A 20,070-nucleotide genomic window follows, 5' to 3' on the forward strand; every position below is an offset into this window, starting at 1 on the left:
GCCAGCACAGCCTTGGCATCAGGAAAAGGTAGCTCTGAGAGACTCATGATTTGATTGGCCAGAACCTTGGACTAACATTTTCAATACTTCAATGCTGGTTTCCTTCATGAAAATATCCAGTGGCTGGTCTCTTCCTGCAACTGTTTCATTACAGACCTTCAAGAAGTTTAAAACTAACGAACAGAGACAATTTTTTGTAAGGTGCTCTTTTACAAAACATATCAATGCCAGTTCCAGCCTGAATTTCACTTCTGTTTTCATTCCCTTTGTTCCAAAGTGGTAAAGCTTTCCGAGCTCTAATCCAAGTTAGTAGAATTCTATTAGTATACTAATGCTGTAAATAAATGCTGTAATCTGATTGGCTGAGCCATTGAACAATATCAGCCATTAGTGTGCAGTTGCTGGAGGTTGTCTAGGAAATGACAACGTTTTTCCAAAGTTTTGGAGGAAAATTTTGACGCAAATGAAACAACATTTATGATTTCTTGACTTTTAAAAAAGTTGAAATTATTGACAAAACTGATGCACATGCACACAACTTCAATTTTAAATGACAATTCAATCCAAGCAATCTTTTTCAGGCTCAAAGTTTAATAATTTGTCAAGAAATAATTGGAAACCATTATTTGAAGTAAATTTTAGTAAGAATTCTATTAAAACAATTAGATTATTCACTCTCGATTTCTCTGAGGTGATAGCTGATTCAGCCTTTGGCCTCATCAACTATCACCTCATAGAAATCTCGAGCTCATAATCTAACTGTTAATTAGAGTTGGATATTTCTGGGAATGAAACCAGCATTAATCCAAGAATCTAGCCAAGCAAGTGATGTGTCTCTAGAGCCAGCTTTTCCTCCTTTCAAGGCCTAGTCGGCCAATTGGGACAGGTTACTCTGGAGACAAGATTAGACTGTCTGGGACCCACAGCAGATATTCATTTTATAGAGGTGTCTGTGTGACAGACTAACCCATGTTATTGTCTTTTTGACTGTTGAGAATGAGTTGTTGACTGATTTTACTCTCTTCTCCTTTTGGTCACATTGTTTTCAAGAATTCCAATAATTATTGATTTAGTCCATTAATAGGTTTTGAATCTAAAAATTGTGGTCAGCCCAATTTATTAGTTGCTTACCTCAGTAGTTATTCCGTTTGATTATGAAGTAAATGTTAATATACTTACACTTAGAATTTTAACAGTCAATGAATTGGCAACAAAATAAAAGAAATTGCTAATGAAGCATTGCCCAGTGCAAAAATAAGTTAGCAGTGATGCTCTGATTAAAAGGCTCGTTTTAAAGGTGGTGAACGAGCTAGATAGAAATGATTAGGGCTGCACAGGATTATGGGAAAGTTAAAGGTGATCTCGTTCAACCCTGTCCATAACGCGATCAGAGATGAGTTCACTTTACATAATCGGTTGGGTTCGTTCTTATCTCAAGGCGTCCGCATGTGAAAAAATAAAGGCCTGATTATTATTTGAGAGATATTTAGACTGCATTGAAGTAAGTTTGCTCAAAACGAAATTAAAGCAATACGCATGAATCGCTTGGCCCCACGTCGTATTAGGACATCTAGCTCCTGTCAAATTTCGACAAGTGGTTTGCAGAGTTCTAAGTAAACCAAAATCGATTCTTAAGCCAAAGAATAGTTCTAATTTTAAGATTAGTTTAATATAAGTGAATCAGTCCATGGATTTGGTCCGCTTAGGAAAGGTGTGTGCCTATGTGTGAAAGTAAAAACATTAACATTCTTAAAAGGTTTGTATAACAAGGTGTGACTTGTCCAAGACCCAGTAGGGATTGTGTAAAAGTGATGGAAGAATTTTAAGAAAATGCTCATCACTAAACCGTACCAGCAGATTTCGTGCCTTTTCTGGGTTCTAGCTTAAGTTTAATTTAGACTTATATACTGTACAATACTGACGTGAGATACTACGCGCGCGTTCATTGGTCGATACAGGTGTGTTTAGATGAGAGTATTTAAGCATGGTTGTGACGTTTTAGATTCGCGTGTATTTTTGAGAAATATTTTATAAAAACAAGAGTACTTTTTACGTGTTTACATAGCCTCATCTAAACATTCGGGGGACTGGGAGAATTCTCGAAAGTTATGCAAACCCGAAAAGAGTCTCGGGCTTGCATAACTGTCTCGAATTCTCCCAACCCTCCTCGTGTTTAGATGAAGCCATGTAAACATGGAAAAAGTACTCTATTGCTTAAACTTGAAAGCGTACCCTAAAAGTTACCTGTGACTGTTGCAATGTAACAATCTCCAGTGGATCACCGCAAGCACTGCCAAAACACAATTAATCACCTCTTATGAAAGACACGACGAGCCGGAATCCCCTCGCTGGGATTTAAACGGTCGTTAAGGGTAACATGAAATTCGTCGTTCGGAACAAGATATTTGTTTGTTTTCTTATTTTTTGTCTTTTGTGTTTTTTTTTTATGAAAAATATGCTGACGAGTATAATAAGACTTTCTTTCCTTTGTCTTCTCTTCACTGTTTAAATATATTTTAGGTAAAAATATATTAAATGCTTAACATGAAACCTTAGTTGTGAGGAAAGTGAAAATGAGACCTTTTTCAGATGAAATGTTCTATGCATTCTACAGACCAATGGAGGTTGGTGAAAGAAACTGAAGAAGTTTGAGAAACAATACCTGATCAAAAACATCTCAGTGTACTTGGCAAGTACTGCCATAACACCAAGGTTTAAAGGAAAGGGTAATGTAAAGTACACTACATGGAACAATTACAAAAATAAGAATAGAATTCAGGAAAAGTGCGTGTATGCTAGATCATGTTCAGGGCTGACTGAGACCCTAGTAAGGTGTCTTTACATGTATACTGCATATACAAGTGTTGCAGTCTTTTCTCCACTCTTTTGAGTCTTTTCTCCACACATGACGTTCTTATTATTATTCTCCTATCTGATGCAGCTGCAAGATAGTGGAAGTTACAAGTCGCTGATTGGCAATATTTTTCGTCCTTTGACAAGGCTTCCTGGGAATCTCAATTAACACCAGAGGCCAAGTTTAATTTGTGGCTGGGCTGTATTGACATACTCTTTTGGTTGGCGCTAGACGTTCTGAATTTTGAGGCGATGTTATCATTTTCAGTTTCCAATTTTAAAAATGTGATGCGCTCACTTTGTACATGAACACACCCACATCACTATTATATGATCATAATGTTGATTCACCTGCACGTTACAGTGTGAACAAAATGTTCATATTCTTGATTAATACTGTTTTTCACAACAAATTTAGTTAAAAAAAAAAATAGCAAGAGTTTTTACCCACATTTCAGACTTGGGTTTGCTATTAATATGTTCGTAAGGTTTAGGGCAATCCCATCCTCAACGTTCACATAAAAAGGTTATTATACAAAAAAACGAATTATGGTCACCTAACAACGCCCAGTACAATTTGTAATGTAAACAAATTATACAAAAGAAATACAGACACTGTCAAATGTTCTGCGTGTCTAACTGCAGTGTAAATATAATAAAAAAAAATGTAACATTTGTTCCTCAGGTGCGCTATCGGTTCGGAGAGAGCTCTTCCAACCTACTGAACGGTGCTTTAATTTGCTGCTCGCATTTGAAGGTAAGTGGGTGCTAGCAACTTGGTAGGGATGGTCTCGATTTCGCTATGAAAACCGGAGTTTTTCCACGGAGAAATGGTGCATGCTGCGCCATTTCTCCGTGGATCAGTATGGGTTCTGATCAGTATGGGTTCTGATTGTGAATTAAACAAAGTGAGCATTTAGTTTGTATTTCCTCGCTAGAAAAGAAAAGCCAAGCACAAGTCCACTTTCGTCGACGTGGTCAGTTAATGTTAACCAAACTGTGATGAAAGCCTCAAAATGAAGTGAGAAGACTACCCTCGGGTAAGGTGTGCGTACAAAGAGGCAGCCGCAGGGCGCCTTGAGCGTGAAAGCAAAAAAACAAAAATTATCACGCCCACCTACGCTAAATACGAAAGAAATAGGCAAATCATACGGAAGCCGACCACACGCTTGAGTCAATATTGAACAAAATCGCTCACGCAAATAAAAAGACATCGAACGCCAATAAGTAACCCATCACACACGCGCGCAATATAGATCAAAGAAACAAGCCATACTCGCGTATACCCAAAAAATCAGGCGCTATTACTTCTATAGGAAATTAAAGACCCCCGCGCGCAGCAATTCCTAGTAAAGAAGCCAACCACATACGCCTATGCCCAAGCTTAACAAAGAAACAACCCATTTGCGAGCAAGCCAACGTGGAACACAATATCGCGCGCGCGCCTGTGTAGAGAAACGTAACAAGCGCGCACCAGTAAGGAACTGAGAAACAAACTACGCGCGCAGGCCAATATAGAACAAGAAATGCAATGACACTGATGCCAATGAAAATTAATGAGTTTAAGGTCTGTTAGAATGAATAAACTTCAAGGAAGTGTCACAATAAGTTATCTTTTTGAGTGGTAGTAACTCAAAGGAGGAAGAGAGGACGGGAGAGAAAAGGGTTGGCTCAGTTTCATTAAAATATGATGTCACATGTTAGTAAATTCATAAATTCATTAATATATCATGAACAGGTTCAAGTCAAGATAAGATTTTATCATGGAGACATCATTCAAGTCGCTAACGGGGATTATGATGCTTTTGATGGTGAGTACCGAGTTATGTGTCAGTAGCAGAGCTTATTCAAAATATTGAGTCGGGAAACAGGAAACTCGCTTGAAAAAGGACAACAGATGATGCCTTCTATTTACCCATGTATCCTAAGATCATTATAGAGTTACCTCAAATAAGGCAGATACCTTTACCAGCTGTCAATCAAATTAAATGTGATCGAACGTACTGAGAAAAAAATAAAGAAAGGGTTGTCAAAAATCAATATCGAATTAAACTTTCAAATCGAGCCAAAGTTTCTTTTTATAATGTTCTAATGCGTGCTTTTTTTTTAACAAATATAAATGTAAGAGGATCCTGCTGAGTCAAACTTTTCAGAATATCCTTTTCGCATGTACAGTTTCTATGTTAATAACACGGTAAGATTGTTTAAAACCAAGCTTTCCTTCTATTTACAGATCGTTACTTAACAAGCAAAAAGAATCCGTTTTATAGACGATATAATTCCCCCAGTTTCAAAGTCAAGATCAAGATTATGTTCTGTTTTTGATTCTTTTCGATCCCGGCCGAACTCAGCCAAACTCCGAATCTAAATGAGTTGTAAAAAGTACTGATATCAGATCGAATCACATAAACGTCACCAGGGTGCATACAGACTTCAAAATTCCCCTCACAAGATACCCTCTCTCCCGCCATTTCTGTAAAGGTTTCTTCATACATCAATTCGCTTGAACCAGCGTGTTTTTGCATTATGTTGCGTTCAATTAATTTCTTTCTTATCCGCTCTCAGAGCTTCAGGAATTATCAAGTTTCTGGTCACTCAAATGAAGGTATGGTTCGCCAATTAGATTCCCGCTAGAGAACAAAAAAAAGACATTCATGTTAAACTGTTAAGGCGTTAAAGCTTAAACTCTGGTTTACTCTATCAAAATAAGGTCATATTCATGTATATTGATCTACTTATTAACACGTTTAAACTGATACCTTGGGAAAACGTATAGGTAGAGCTTACATCTAAAAGCTCTACGATACGTTTTCATCCGTTGATATACCAGCAAATGGATTGTGATTCTTTCAGAGAGCGAGGTACACGGCCATTGGTTGCTAAATGGATCTGATCCAGATGTAAGGTCAGTAAAGAATGACACTTTCTCATTTGATTTCTCAACCTTTCTCAGGTTCATGTAGAAAACGGTTCTGAAGTTGAACCTGAACTCCATAATCAAACTGAAGTGGTAGTTTTCTTCTTCGCAGGTATTTTGGTCCTGTCACGTTTACACAGGGCCGATTTCGAGGCAGTAAGGTGCCGTACTTTAATACTACGGATTCCTACGCAACAGTACCTAACATGAACATTTCAGACTGCGATTTCACTATTGCGTGTTGGATAAGAGTACGTCCTAGTGGCCGTGGTGTCGCATTCGTCACTTCCATCATCTTCTGGTCAATCAGCGTCAGAGGAAACCCGCTTTCCTTAACATTGTCAAAGTATGTTGAACACGGTGGAATCTCTTTCGTTTTGAAGCAAATGTTCCGTCCTCTGAACTATACAAGTGCTATTTCCACTACGCGGAAAATTCCCTTTGATGAGTGGACGCATATAGCTGCAACCTGTCAGGAAAATAGGATCCAAATGTACGTGAACGGTGACCAACAAAGATCATACGTAAGGAACATACCTTTCCCAATAACCGATGACTTTTCAACTGATATGTCTTCTGAAGAGTTGAAGTCGTATTATATTGGAAAAGATCCTCGGAAAGAATTCTTCAGCAGTAGGAAGTTCTATGGGTCAGTTATGGATCTCCATGTCATTGGAGTTACTTTGTCTTCTGCTGAAATCTCCTACTTATACTGTGGTAAGATTGCTTGACTTCTTTATGTTTAAAACAAATTCTATCTGACTGCAACAACATGCGTAGCCAAGCTCCTGGCGTCTGCTGATTGTATCCGGGGGGTACTCCCTATAATAGTCTATACAGGGAAGCTCCGGCCGTAAGGGGTACCTTCTCCAGGTTTCACTGAGGTATATAAAACGGAAGTGATTTCACAAGTTGAGATATATGAAGGGGTATAGGGAAGTTCGTCTTTTAGTTATTTTAAAGGGCCTTTGACTAAAATTTTTCGAACAGACGCACCTCATGGTGTATCATATAATTTATTAAGCACTGCATAAAAGTGACAAGAAGACTTCCTTTTTTGCTATTTATTCATAATACGGACCAGTTATGAAAGTATGTGAAGGGGTACCTTTTTTCAATTAAAGGTATACGAAAGGGTTATCTTTTCTGTCAAAATGGTATACAAAAGTGGTAGGACCTCGGGGTGGAGGCTTCCTATATAGAACTTTATAGAGTACCCCCCACGGGGGGAATTGTATGTCCTTACCTTGAATTTGGCCGGATACGAGTACTTCGTTTTGATTTATTCAGTAGCTCTTTCAACGATTTTTCCACCGTACAGATATCCCGCGGATCATAAACCATACAGACGAAGTAAGTGGAAGCACTGTTCGGATCACGTGGGAGCAGCCATCTTGCTCGGTTGTAAATTCGAAGAACGTTATTTTTTACAGAGAAGTGACCAGGACAAGTAGGGGAAAGTGGAATACAGTCAATGTGTCGCAGGATGCAACTCACTACAATGTTCAGTTAGAATGCTTCAAGGAATACCAGTTAGCAGTTTCCACTTGGTACGCTAATGCACGGCTTCCCAGTAAACTATGGAAGGTCAAGACCGGAATAGGTATAAATTTTAATCAATATGCTTCTAATTTTAAGCTTAACAGCTTACAAGACCATGCATAAGCTAATGTCGTTATGCTTAAACATGTCAGTAATGATTATATCGATCAAGTCCCTTTATTTTCTTTTGTATCGGTCTAATGATTACTTTAATAATCTTGAGACTAGACTTGATTCTGGGACAAACGTGTGCACGGAAAATATAGAAGTAATAAAGCAAATGAATGCAAACATTAATTTAACCAACAAATGACTCCCACTGATATTTATTTACTCTGAAATTACAGCACACGCGACCTGATTAGTTACACCATTAGCTACAATTGGTATGTTTGAAATTACATAAAGATGGCTAAAGCTCTATTCAGTTTGTTTATTCTTTTCCTTTCCTTTATTTCATAAACTACTTATACTGAATTTTGCAACTTGCATTTCTGCGTTGGTTACTGTTTAACAAATCGATTCCACGGCAACATGAAAAAAATGTTAATGACGTCATCCGACTATACGTCTGTCCTCCATCAGATCATAAGTAAAAACCAATCAAAATGAGAGGATAATTTGACGTATCACATAGTTTAAATTAGACTACGAAATAACATCACAGCACAATCAGAGATAGCCACCAAGAGAGATGAAATTATATGTATAGTTTCTGCTCCAGCTTGCGCTTGCCAATTAGCCACATTATAAAACGATGATAAGAAATCTACGGCGAGTTTCTTTTCGCAGTCCCTCGTGGGACCGTTACTGGTGACAGAATGACTTCTCATGACTTCTCATGACTTCTCATCTTTTGTTTTGTCTGTTTTTGTCCCAATACAGTAACGGTCCCGCAAGCGACTGCGAGATGAGACTCGCCCCAGATTTCTTCTGAAGTGACGAATTGGAATGGGCAATAACTGTCTGATTCTTTCAGGGCGTTTTAGACTACGAGTAGTCCCTCTTTCGCTTAGTCCGTTAAGTTGTGCATGGCGCGAAAGCAAACCACGAGAACTCGGTTTAGTATTTATTTTTCATATTTTAAGGCCAACTGCCACCTCCTGTAATTAACAACAAAGAAAAGGAAATAAATAGCTGCAAGGTGAACACCACATGGAGTCCTCCAAGGAATATTAAATGTCCTCTATCGATGTACATAATACACTACAGAAAAGTGCCTTCACTCGGTCATGAAGCTGACTGGATGCAAATCAGAGTTACCAATATTACAAACACATTTCATCTTGTCCAACTTGATTGTGGCACACAGTACGAAATTCAAATGACTGTTGCCAATGAACTTGGTGAAAGTAACATGTCAAACTCTTGGCGAGTTAAAACAAAGTCAGACGTAAAAGGTAGGTATGTTTTAAGTATTTTTTGGGGGGGCTCTTTTTCTGTCCGTGTTTTTCCCAAAAGAATGCAGTGGAAAGAGTACATGTAAGCCGAGAGCTTTCTTCTTTGCTTGAGTTCTGAGGCTTTCATATCAACCACTTCATTTATGTTATTAATCAGTACTTTTTTAGACAGAAGGAAGAATTCCAGATATGTGTAGAAATGTACTCTTATCAATGTCGTAAATGGGGTGGTTGAGAGAAGCGGGGAGGGGATGGTGGTGGAGTATGGATGAAAACAGAGGAATTATTGAATAACTGAATGACTGATTGATTGATTAATTGCTTGATTGATTGATTGATTGATAGCCATATGAAATAACCCGACTTCCTCGCTTAAAACGTGAGAGTGTTAGGGTAGCTGCAAAAAAAGTGAAGGGACGATCAGGGTAACTATGATACTCGCCGGATTTTTAAAATTTTGATGTTTCACCATTTCAGCCGATCAGAATACAATCGTTTTCAGAGCTGGAATAATCGCGGGAAGTGTCGCCGTTGTTGCCATGGTAACAATGGGGATTGCAGCGTGCCTCAGAAAGAAATGGAAACAGAAACAACTTCATGCTGTCATGGCAAAAAGGTTTTTTTTTTTTTGAGTTTTTATGTTGTACCTCAACTATAGAAATGTAATTGGTTAGCATATGGGGAGTTGTAATGTGTTTAATTCCTCGAGTGATTCCTCGTGAGATTAATCAGCATAAGAATATATAAAGGCTGTCTCGTATGTTGTAAAGGCACATTTAGCACTGGCGACTTTTCATATTTGTGTATACTCACTTTCCTCGCTTATTGTAATTAACAACGGGAATCTATGAACGGGAAATCTCCCACAATACCCAATTACGATCCGAACCACATACATCACCGCTGCAGTGGTCACGTCTAGTAATTAATTCAATGTTATCAGTGTTAAAATAAACTGTTAGCAAGCAAAGCCTCTGCACATATATCTGGTGAAGAACTATAGCCAGCTTACGAAAGTCACAAGGAAATGATAATCATTTCAATATTATTTATTTTATTTTGTCTAGGTCCAAGTCTGACATCGTTCCCTTACTGCAATGGGAGGTTATTCCAGAGCGGGTAACATTTATGGAGGAGCTGGGTAGAGGGGCTTTTGGCAAGGTTTACAAAGGAGTCTTCAGGGAATTTCCAAGCGCTGAAGTATTTTTCAAGCCCAGAGAGGAAAGAGTGGAGGTCAAAGAGGAAAGAGTTGTTGCTGTCAAAGTGTTACTTGGTGAGCAAAGACATAATATATAAATAAATTGATGTTATGCGCGTCTAGCCACCTTACAGATGTTTGGGAGAGCTCCAGTATGGTAGCTGATCAGAAATTATAATTAGTGGTCTAATTTTCCAAAAATAGCTTTAAACCAAAGACAGCACCCTTAATGTCCTTGTTTTGGACTTTTCGCATTTTAATTCCACCCTTTTTATCCATATGATATCTTTTGTAATGCGTTTGTCAGTTGATTTACTTGATTGTTGTTTCGATTTCTATCAGAAGCAGCGGGTGAGGAGGGCAAACAGCAGTTTTTACAGGAAATTGATCTCATGAAGCAAATTGGTTTTCACCGAAATGTTCTGAGCATGCTCGGCTACTGGGTCAGATCTGAACCCATCCTGCTGATCTTGGAATATGTTCCACACGGGGATCTCCTTCAATGGCTTAGAAAGAAACGACAGGTTAGAAACTACAAAATTGTAGCAAAAGCTCTTCTTTTATAAGTCTACTTTGTACGAAAACTGTCGATATAGTGACTAGCTCCAAGCTAAGCGCGCTTGATTGGTTGATTAAAACGTGCTAAAAAAAGATTAGTAGTGAAGAGTCTTTTACACTAACTTATCTTTTGTGATATTGATGTTTTCAAACTCTACCCGAATTCCGCAGAATTTCTACTCAAAAATCTTGAAAACGGTTATACGCTATAAGAGGAACATCGTGAGTGCCCTTTCCGCGTGATCACGTGATGCAAATGACGTCAGCGTTTCGCGAGTTCCGTTTTCGCTGTCTAAAGGTATTGACTTACGTTTCTGCACAGCATTCCTGTATTATTTTAAAAATGCCGGATTAGCTGATCTGTGGCCATTCATTATTAATACCATATTAGGTAAAAAGGTAAGCCTGTATATGAGCCAAGAGGCTCATCAGGCCGGAGCTTATCCCGGTTTCTGAAGCATGAAGCGACTAGGAATGTTTCTACTCACCCTGGATGGGATCCTAGTCCATCGCAGGGTTACCCCCAGCATTAAATTTGCCGGTTCCCACTTATACACATGGGTGGAGAGAGGCACTGTGAGAGTAACGTGTCTTGCTCATGAACACAACACAATGTCCCCGGTCAGGGCTCTAACCCATGAGGCCGCCGCGCCTCCAATACCAGATTAGACTACAAGCGAATTGAATTGAACAGTAGTGCAAGTAGCTAATCTTGTTTTAAACTTATACTTAGCAGAAAACGAACGGAAGTGTCCTTTTCATGTTTTCATACCAGCTTATTTCATCTCAGGAACACGTCCAGTACCAAACAAAACCGTCGACTTTTGAAGGAACTTATCAAGGATTGACAAAAGTGGTCGATGAAAGCTTCCAAAGTGTGCCATCACAGGCGCTGCCCATGACCGAACATGATCATGTCACGCAAAGAGAGGAAGCCCCTCCATCAGAGGCTAACGAAAAGATGGAAGAGAACAATAGTAAATGTGCGAGTTCATGCAACGTGGAAAATGCACGCATGAAGATTAACATCCCGTCCCAGAATAACATTAACGATGAAGATGACCTTTCTGCAAAGGACCTTCTTTGCTTGGCGTGGCAGATAGCTCAAGGAATGGTAAGTAGAAACCGGAATTCACCTGAAAATCTAAAACAAAATGTTTCTTTCTAAGAGACATCTACTGGTTGATACAGTGGGACCTTTCTTAGGAAACATCTTAGGGTGCGCGACTAACCGTCAACTTGTAGCCGGGTCATGCTCTCTTTAATTACTAGATGTGACCACTGCAGCAGGTATGTATGTGGTTCGGATCATAATTGGGTGTTGTTGGAGATGCCCCATTTTTCTATGTTACAAATGAAAGGTTCTACTAACTCCCTTGCTTAAATGTCCTTCAATTTCTCTTTGCTTTGTATTTATCATAGGAATACTTGTCCAGTAAAGGATTTGTTCATCGTGATCTGGCAGCTCGTAATGTTCTTCTTGGTGAGGGCAGAGCGGTGAAGATCGCTGATTTTGGTCTGCTACGCCACACTCATGATGAAATATACAAGATAAAGTACACGAAAAAACTGCCAATCAAATGGACAGCACCTGAGGCGCTTAGCAACGGTTTATACACTTCAAAAAGTGACGTGTACGTATGTAAAGTATATAAACCTCCTCAAATCTTTCCATAAATAGGAGACAGGCTTATGGTGTCAATGAACCTTAATTAGCTATGAGTGAGCCGCCACAGTTCAGACTTACTAACCAGCTAATTTACTGGTAGTACACATGAAAAAAAAAATAATGATAAAATAAAAGTAGCTAAATTAACATCAAACAACTTGTCCTCAGCTTTATATAACTGTTCGCCGGAACCTTTTAGCTTTTCAAAGGTTTGTTTCTACCTAGGTTTTACTGCAAATGTTTTGGAGATTTGATAATCCTGTATCGTATGATTATCTGTTGGTTTTCTATTCAGGACAAGAGGAAACTGTATCAAGGAAACGTTATTGTGACACTCTCCTAAGCCATCCCAAGCTAAACTATTAACTCATAAAAACGACGAATGTAAAGCACTGATGATAAAATAATGTCTGTTTATTCTAGATGGTCTTTCGGAGTACTCCTGTGGGAACTGGCCACAATGGGTAAGATTGAGACCGAGCTAGCATGATTTTGATGAATGTCTTTGAAAATGAACTGAAAATGATTTATGTAGAGTGGTCAAAATCAAAGACAATTCTAGCTTGAGTATCAGGTCTTCCTAAGGGGGGGGGGGGTGAGAGGGAAGGAGGGAGGAGGGCCTTCTTATGAGGTGGGGAGGGGGGGAAGAGAGAGTAGGACCACAGAAACTCATATCATGTATTCTTGGATTACCGTTCACATGGATTGTCTGACTATGATAATCAGTAACTGATGTCCGACTGTACAGTAAGCAAAGGGATCAACTATGTAGTACAGAAGACCCGTGTTTCTTTGTCCACATACCTACATGACTCTCAAACCCCTTCCGACGGATTCTTTCCATGCTTAGGCGTGAAAGGGAAAGGAAAAAAAAGAGTTCTGGAAACGAAGTTCGCCATCTTTAACTGAGGAGGGGGAGATGGATTATGTTGTTACAATTCATGAACTATATCTGTTGTTCTAGGCGATATTCCATATCCTGGGGTAAGCAACAAGCAACTGTACAGACTTCTTAAGACAGGATATCGCATGGATAAACCGGACATGTGTTCAGATGAGATGTAAGTAAATCGCTCAGTATACTTTGTTTTTGTCGAAATAAAACACAGCCGAAGGATTCGTTCACTGTAATTTATGTTGCTGGGATCAAATCACGAACATTGTTTCTTCATCTGGTTAGCTCCAACAAGAGTAAACGAAGATAGTTATGTTTAAGGTGGTTCGTACAGCTCAAGTGGTTTACTGAAATATGCCCGATTAACCAGCACCGTTTGCAAGGTTCTTCATGATTGGATAAACGAAACAGTAGATAAAGAACACAAACAATGCCTCAGCCCTAAGAACAAAAGAGGTACAGATTAACATGGACGAATTAAAGTGGTACAGACCAATTGGATTGCTCGACAAGTCGCGATCGTCTTCTTGATATGATAGAATACAACGGAAACCGAAAAAAAAAAAAAAGCCAAAACACTGTTTGATTTTAGTTTTAAGTACTTCGAGATCAAAAGGAGAAAACGTACAAGTAATAATAACAAAATAATAAATCTTTATAAGAGGGAGCACCCGTCACAGAGCCACTTGGTTTTAGGGAGGTCCGTTGTTAAGGAAATAATAAATAAAAAGTAAATCTGAAATATTGCAATATACAGGAAGTTTAAAATGTACACACGCTAAACTTGATCAAGCATACTTATGGAAGTAAAACTAATTAACAGAGCTTTTTTAATGTTCTAAAATAAATCATTTCTCATCAGATACGAGATAATGTTGGACTGTTGGAAGGAGGATCCTGATAAGCGACCGACATTCGAAAAACTCATTTTAATACTGGAAGAAATGATGGCAAAGGACACTCCATATTATGATTTCAATAAGCTTGCTGCGAGCGATGCTTGCTACGATGAAGCTGATTCTGAAAACAGCAATACTAACAATCAGGACTCATGGTTGTAGCTACTTGTTTGTGACTTTACTCAGAGTAAGTTCACGAGTTAAAATCCCACTTGAGTCAGTGATTGTATGCGCACTGTAGCAATTATTGTTAAAAGACTGATGAATTTGGAAATAGAAAGCTTTATTCTTGAGTAACATAATGAATAACCAGATAAATGACTTAAATAGACAATGGCAGGTCTTTCTTACAAATATTCAGGTATTAACAACTTGAAAAACCAGGGCAAGTCGTTGAGTAACTTGCACGACTGATGAAAACGCGTATGAAAGTCAAATAGAGCGCTAGATGCAGACGTAAGAGACAGTTCTGTTTTTGTAGAAGAGGTCACAGCTTATGCGAACTCAGTGTTAGCTCGACTTAAAAAATTCAAGTTTAATGTATTATTCTTACTTGATTGTAAAGTTTTGTTACTGCAAGTAACTTATGCAGTTAGTCACAAGCAATCAATGACTAAAATTTTATAGTCTACATATGTTGAGCTTACTGTCTCACTGACAGTAACTCGTCAAGAGTAATCATAAATCGGTATTGATAAAATAGTTTTAAATTTAGGGAACGTACAGGCCATTTACTGGATAACCTGATACTTATGATTGCCAAGAAATCGAGTGGCATGGGTTAACTGAGAACTCCAAGAGATTTTGAAAGAAAGTTGTATAAGACTTGTATATAAACAACCATTTGTTATCGTACTCAAACGCATAAACCGTAATACAAATTAAAGACGATCAAGATAGGAGACTGGAGTTCATTTCCAAACTTGTTTATGCTGTTTATGTTGAAAAGCAATGTGGGATACAATCACATTGGGATCCACTGATACATAGAAATGGAACAGACTTGTACCCTATCGCTACTGTGATAGTGAGTTTTTTTAGAGAGAGAATCCGAATCAGTGGACACGAGGTGGGCTGAGGCGCGTAGGAGTCACGGAAAAGGAAGAAGGAACAAATCATCTATGACACCAACAACTTCTTTCTTCGACTTCCCTTATGATTTAGTTAGCTGTCCGAATGAAGTTTCCACGGAGAAAAATGTTGTAGGGGCAATCTGAGACAGCAATTCATGTCGAACTACCTCCAGCTGAATGCCTTTTTTGTAATTTATAGGTGGGGATAGAATCACTGTTTTTCTGAGTGGCAGGCGTCACTTTACTAGTGTTGCATCTCAATGGCAGCTTCTGTTTTAAAGCATTTTTGAACTTATCATTTCTAAAGGCGTGCACCAAAGGATTCAAACAGGAATTAATGGTTAAACAATACTGAGGAATCCAATCGCTTATTGCTCTCCTGAAATAAATGGACTGCTGCATTTGATGGCTAGAATTCACGAGCAACTTCCATGCCCCCAGCGATAGAATAGGTAAGAAAAAGAACACTAAGTTAGTCCCTACTAAGATTGCGATTCGCTTGGCTAGAGTAGACTCTCGCTGAATTCCCATTTGCTCACTGGATTGTTTGACAACCTTGTAAATGTGAACATACAAGGGAATGGTAACCAGGTAAAGAGTTAGTGCGATAGAGCCCAGAGCAATACTGTAATGGGTTGCAATGGGAAACCTCATGTCGTAGATCATTGGTATACAAAGGTAGTTGAGCCGGTATATGTTGAAGTAAAGGGCGACAGACATAAACAATGCAGCAAAGACCCAATTAACAGCAACCGCCAGGGAAGCTAACCTCGGTGTTACTCGAATGTCAGGCTTCATGCTGAAAACTATGCAAAGGTATCGCTCCACAGTGAGTGCGACAGAGGTAATGGAGGTCGCGCATTGCCCGAGTACCCAGAGAAATCCAACTCTGGGGCAAAGACTTTCCAAAATGTTCTCAAAGTCTTGGTATCGATAGCTCACTATCATTGATGCCATTAGAACTAAAAACACGCAAATCAATGTGTCTCCCAGGGCTAAATTACACAAGAATACCATGGACACATTCTTTCGTAAGGATCTAGTCAACAGAATGTTAAAAAACACCACCATGTTCAGAACAGCTCCGAGTGTCCCTAATAACAGCTGACCTGAGACGACGCGTTGGTTTAAACGCCAACAAAGGTAAGTATTAGTAACATTGGCTTCCTTTCGTAAAATGCAATCCGTTACATTCCTGCATTCTTTGACTACAAAACGGTGCCGTGCGAGCATTTTAAGATAATCACTAAACGTGTAATGATGTATGATGCATTGTTTTGCACTTGTTGATGTGAAATATGACTTGTTGTAGATTTCGAGAGCGTCCTCGCTAACTTTTTTGATGAGCCAGCAGTCCGCGCATTCAGCGGCCCAGGACACATTCCTAATTTCCTTTAATCTTGGTAATTCGAAAAGTTGGTTTTCTTCTGGCTTCCATCCCATGTTTCCTTGTACATCAATGATGATCAAAGATCGAAGGTACATTGAGGCACCTCGGGCATTCCATGTTTGGAGATAGTTTCCTGTCAGGTCCCTGCCAAGACATAAATTCAATTTTCAAACTGGCTCATTAATAATTTATCAAGTTTAAATAAAGCAAAAACACTAATCTTGTACATTATACGAAGAGCCTTCATTCTAGTCACCAAAACAATGTACAAAAAATCTCAATTGTTCATGGTTCAAATATCTTCACTGTGGACAAAGGATGGATTTTCCATAAGAAACACAGACACCTTGTTTTACTTACAATATTTGCAGGGAATACAGGCCATTGAAAGCGTCTTTGAGAATAAACTGAATGTTGTTATACGTCAGAGACCTTTAAACAGAATCATAGAATTATATGTTAACATTTTGCACACGCAGATCGATCGAAAAGAATGAGAAGCATACCCAGTCGCAAAATACGAATTTTGACGTTCATATTTGAGGTTTAAAAGAAAACAAGTTACCTTTCCAAAACATCGTAAAATACTTGAGCAAGCATCAAAAATGTAAACTCACAGTTTAAGTAGATTCTTGAGGCCCGTAAAACTGTTCGGTGGTAGTTTTTCTAACAGATTCTGAGAAATTTCTCTGAAAGTGTGCATGACAGGAACAAATAAAAACATATCTATTACTTCAATTCCTGACTTTGAATATATTTTCTAATAGATTAAAGTACCATATCTATATTCCAGGTACATTTAAGAAATTGCTAAAATCTATAATGTGCGCAGTTGCGTTTGTTAATGACGAATGAAATCCCATTGAACTTCAAGTCACAAATTTACTTACAGTTTGATGAGTCCTGAGAAATTTTGAAATGTGTATTGTTGCATCACTGTTATTTTATTGTTTGATAGATTCCTGCAGAACAAAGGTCAAGTTAAAAAAAGTGTTTACGGGGAAAAAACTTAGTTGACTACATTATAGTGTACTAGCTTGTTCCAGGCTCTCGGTCAGTGGAGGAGATTGAAAAAGCGAGCGGGCCACGGGACGGGGTTCGCCAACCCCCCCGCTTTTTCGATCGTCCCATGGCCCCACTGACAAAGAGCCTGGAGCTGGTCTACATAATATGATGAAGTGAGTGCTAAATGTGAATTTCTTGGTCTGTAGTCTGATATTATTGAGCTTGTACTCACATGTTGTACTCCCGTGGTGTTGGTTACATATGGAATCAAAACTACAGGCAAAGTTCATTATCTTGCTTTACTTATTAGAGAGGTGTATGTCAGTCTTTATTATTGTTATTTACCTTATTGACGATATGTGTGAGAGTTGTGTGTGATAATCAGATTTCCGTAGAAGTTTCTAGACTTACAAAGAGGCTACATCCTGAGGAGAGTTAAAAGACTGTGATATATTCCTCAAGTGACTCATTCTGCAAACTGCTGTGACGTTTTCGTTGTCACGAGAGCAGGTGCATCTGGCATCTGTACAAACTTCTTTGCTTTCTCCAATTTCCTTCTCCGCCAAGATGACCAGTATTAACACAGCAATGCTTGATAGAAAGGTTCGACTCATCTGTTTAAAAAGAGAGGTCAACAAATCTCACTACCTGAATAACATGTGAAAACAGCCATCCCTTACGATAGGGATGCTTTTCTTTCACAGATACATTCTTTTCCCGTCCACCCTCATATTTAATCAGACAGTGTCCGGCCCGACCAAGAACAAACCACCCTCTCGATACCGAAACCCTATAGGATTTGCTGATCTTTCGATAGTGATTGGTGATTGAAATTCCTGCTAGTACTATTTTTCTGATTTCTAAACCCGGATGAATAGTGCGTTCTATTTGAAGCAGAGACACTGACAGCCGGTCACAATTAAATTATGCTGCAAAACATTTTGATATGATTACTGTACATACCTTTGCCAAATAGGATTTAGCTTCGTTTGATCAGCAGTCTGAAGGTAAAAATAACGACTGATCACTGATCTTAGCTTAGCTGTTAACTTTTAAAAGCGTATCTGAGTTTGTTGGTAGCGACGACCGGACTTCAAAAGTTAGGAGGGATATAGATAGTCACAATACAGAGTACTCATCCGACAACTGAGACCACAAATAGTTCAGGAAATTGTTATGGGCTTATCAACTTTATAATTGAGAAAATTGCTTTATTGTGATTGGCTCGGAGCTGGTCATGCAATTTTATGGTCAAATTATGATTTGCACTGCAAGTCAAATAAATACACGCGCTCGTAATTTTCTCAGTCAGATAATAAGGCTCATGCAAATTTGAGAGATTTTCAATTATTACTTGATTCATACGATTATCTAGACTTATTGAACTAATTGAAACTCAGCCACAATACGATAAATTTGTTTCTTTACAAATTTGGCACAACATTACGGTGACGAATCCAGCGGCGCTAGTTTATATGAGCGCGGTGTTGAAACAATAAATATGTGATCTTTCATATATTCACATGAATAACAATTTAATTCCGATTTCAGTGAAGCTTTTCATTTGCCCATTATTACATTGCATTGCAATACCCCACGAGGCCTGTGGCAATTACTTTAAAAGGAAACAAATTGCGAAAATTACTTGTTAAAGTTTTGTTCAAAGTGCAGCTGTTTGACGGTCCGTTGGTTGCGGGATTTAGTTTTTAATCGTGCTGTGTAACTCGAAGTAAAAGGTTGCCTCAGGCCAGTAGTCAGTATAGCCGTCGCCTATCTCCGGCTACTGTTGCATGAGGCGACTTGAGGACTTCAGACTTTATGACAGTACACGATATATACATATAATCCATCAAATATTTTCGCTCGCTAACGATTGGTCTAAACGCGTCGTATGACTGAATATACCCCAGCTAAAACTGGGGAATATCCGAGTGATATTCCACAATTTTTAAAACTGCGCGTGATGCAATTAACAAAGCGAACGTGGTTTAGCGTGGTCTGTAGTCTTATCGAAAACGATACGCGTCATCACGGGGGTCAAAATGTTGACTCGAGGCGCAGCATGTTCTTTTCAGAGTGCGAGCTGAAAAAGGCATTACGTGACACATTGACGCGAGCAGCGTTGTCTGGACTCTTATCGACAACGGCAAATTAGCCAATCAGATTGCGAGATTAGTAGCAGTTGTGGTAAAAAAAATATTTAAAGGATAATACACACAACAGCCGCCATTTGGTACGAAAATATGCACGTCCTTGGACCTTATCTGTCCCGAGAAGCTAACAGGTTTCCTCGAACTACGCTCCCGGACAACTATTCGCTTCTCAGAACAGATAATGTCCGCGTGAAATACCTGGGCTTATAATCTATCAACAATTTTCGCTCGCGCTCGATTGGTCTAAACGCGTCACGTGACTGAATATTCCCAAGCCAAAACTGGGGAATCCTCAATTTTCAAACCGTACATGTTGCGAAAAATATTTGAAGGATAATAAACACAATAGGCTCCATTCGGCACGAAAAGATGCTCGGATATTTGTCCTTGAACGTTACCTGTTCCTCAAAGTTCACAGTTTTCCTCGAGCTACGCTCTCAGAAAACTATTCGCTCCTGGGAACAGATAATGCCCGCAGACAAATATCCGAGCATATTTTCGCGCCAAATGGAGGCTAT

The 20,070-nt window shown here is 38.9% G+C and overlaps 3 protein-coding genes across 3 annotated transcripts in view; 1 reads left to right on the forward strand and 2 right to left on the reverse strand.

The window, feature by feature from the left end:
- Positions 1-6,270: 6,270 nt before the first annotated feature.
- LOC145495868 (uncharacterized) lies at positions 6,271-14,095 on the forward strand. Its single transcript, XM_081475460.1, has 11 exons — positions 6,271-6,487; positions 7,092-7,373; positions 8,401-8,712; positions 9,190-9,328; positions 9,780-9,985; positions 10,253-10,434; positions 11,259-11,582; positions 11,891-12,102; positions 12,561-12,601; positions 13,102-13,198; positions 13,895-14,095. The coding sequence occupies exons 1-11, from the start codon at positions 6,340-6,342 to the stop codon at positions 14,091-14,093; spliced, it is 2,142 nt and encodes a 713-aa protein (XP_081331586.1). The 5' UTR covers positions 6,271-6,339; the 3' UTR covers positions 14,094-14,095.
- LOC145495918 (zeta-crystallin-like) overlaps positions 10,636-20,070 on the reverse strand; it is a 163,477-nt gene continuing 154,042 nt past the window's right edge. Inside the window, exon 8 of the mRNA XM_081475528.1 lies at positions 10,636-10,647. The gene's annotated coding sequence lies outside the window, so the exon portion shown is untranslated. The remainder of the gene's footprint in view (positions 10,648-20,070) is intronic.
- LOC145495877 (uncharacterized) lies at positions 15,158-20,041 on the reverse strand. The gene is made up of 6 exons (XM_081475471.1): positions 18,363-20,041; positions 17,811-18,013; positions 17,285-17,356; positions 17,012-17,083; positions 16,755-16,826; positions 15,158-16,538 (listed from the first exon to the last, which is right to left on the reverse strand). Exons 2-6 carry the CDS (start codon positions 18,011-18,013, stop codon positions 15,158-15,160), a joined length of 1,800 nt encoding a protein of 599 aa, XP_081331597.1. The 5' UTR covers positions 18,363-20,041.

Source organism: Orbicella franksi, chromosome 1, assembly GCF_964199315.1.
Source record: "Orbicella franksi chromosome 1, jaOrbFran1.1, whole genome shotgun sequence".
NCBI lineage: Eukaryota > Metazoa > Cnidaria > Anthozoa > Scleractinia > Merulinidae > Orbicella > Orbicella franksi.

What these genes read in the sequence shown, in the direction of transcription:
- LOC145495868 (XM_081475460.1), top strand. Translation starts at nt 6,340, where the DNA reads ATGTCTTCTGAAGAGTTGAAGTCGTATTATATTGGAAAAGATCCTCGG. An exon ending in AATCTCCTACTTATACTGTG is followed by an intron (nt 6,488 to 7,091) that starts GTAAGATTGCTT and finishes TCCACCGTACAG; the next exon opens with ATATCCCGCGGATCATAAAC. An exon ending in CATGCTGTCATGGCAAAAAG is followed by an intron (nt 9,329 to 9,779) that starts GTTTTTTTTTTT and finishes TATTTTGTCTAG; the next exon opens with GTCCAAGTCTGACATCGTTC.
- LOC145495877 (XM_081475471.1), bottom strand. Translation starts at nt 18,013, where the DNA reads ATGAGTCGAACCTTTCTATCAAGCATTGCTGTGTTAATACTGGTCATC. An exon ending in TTCTCAGGACTCATCAAACT is followed by an intron (nt 17,084 to 17,284) that starts GTAAGTAAATTT and finishes GCACACTTTCAG; the next exon opens with AGAAATTTCTCAGAATCTGT. An exon ending in CTGTATTCCCTGCAAATATT is followed by an intron (nt 16,539 to 16,754) that starts GTAAGTAAAACA and finishes ATGTCTTGGCAG; the next exon opens with GGACCTGACAGGAAACTATC.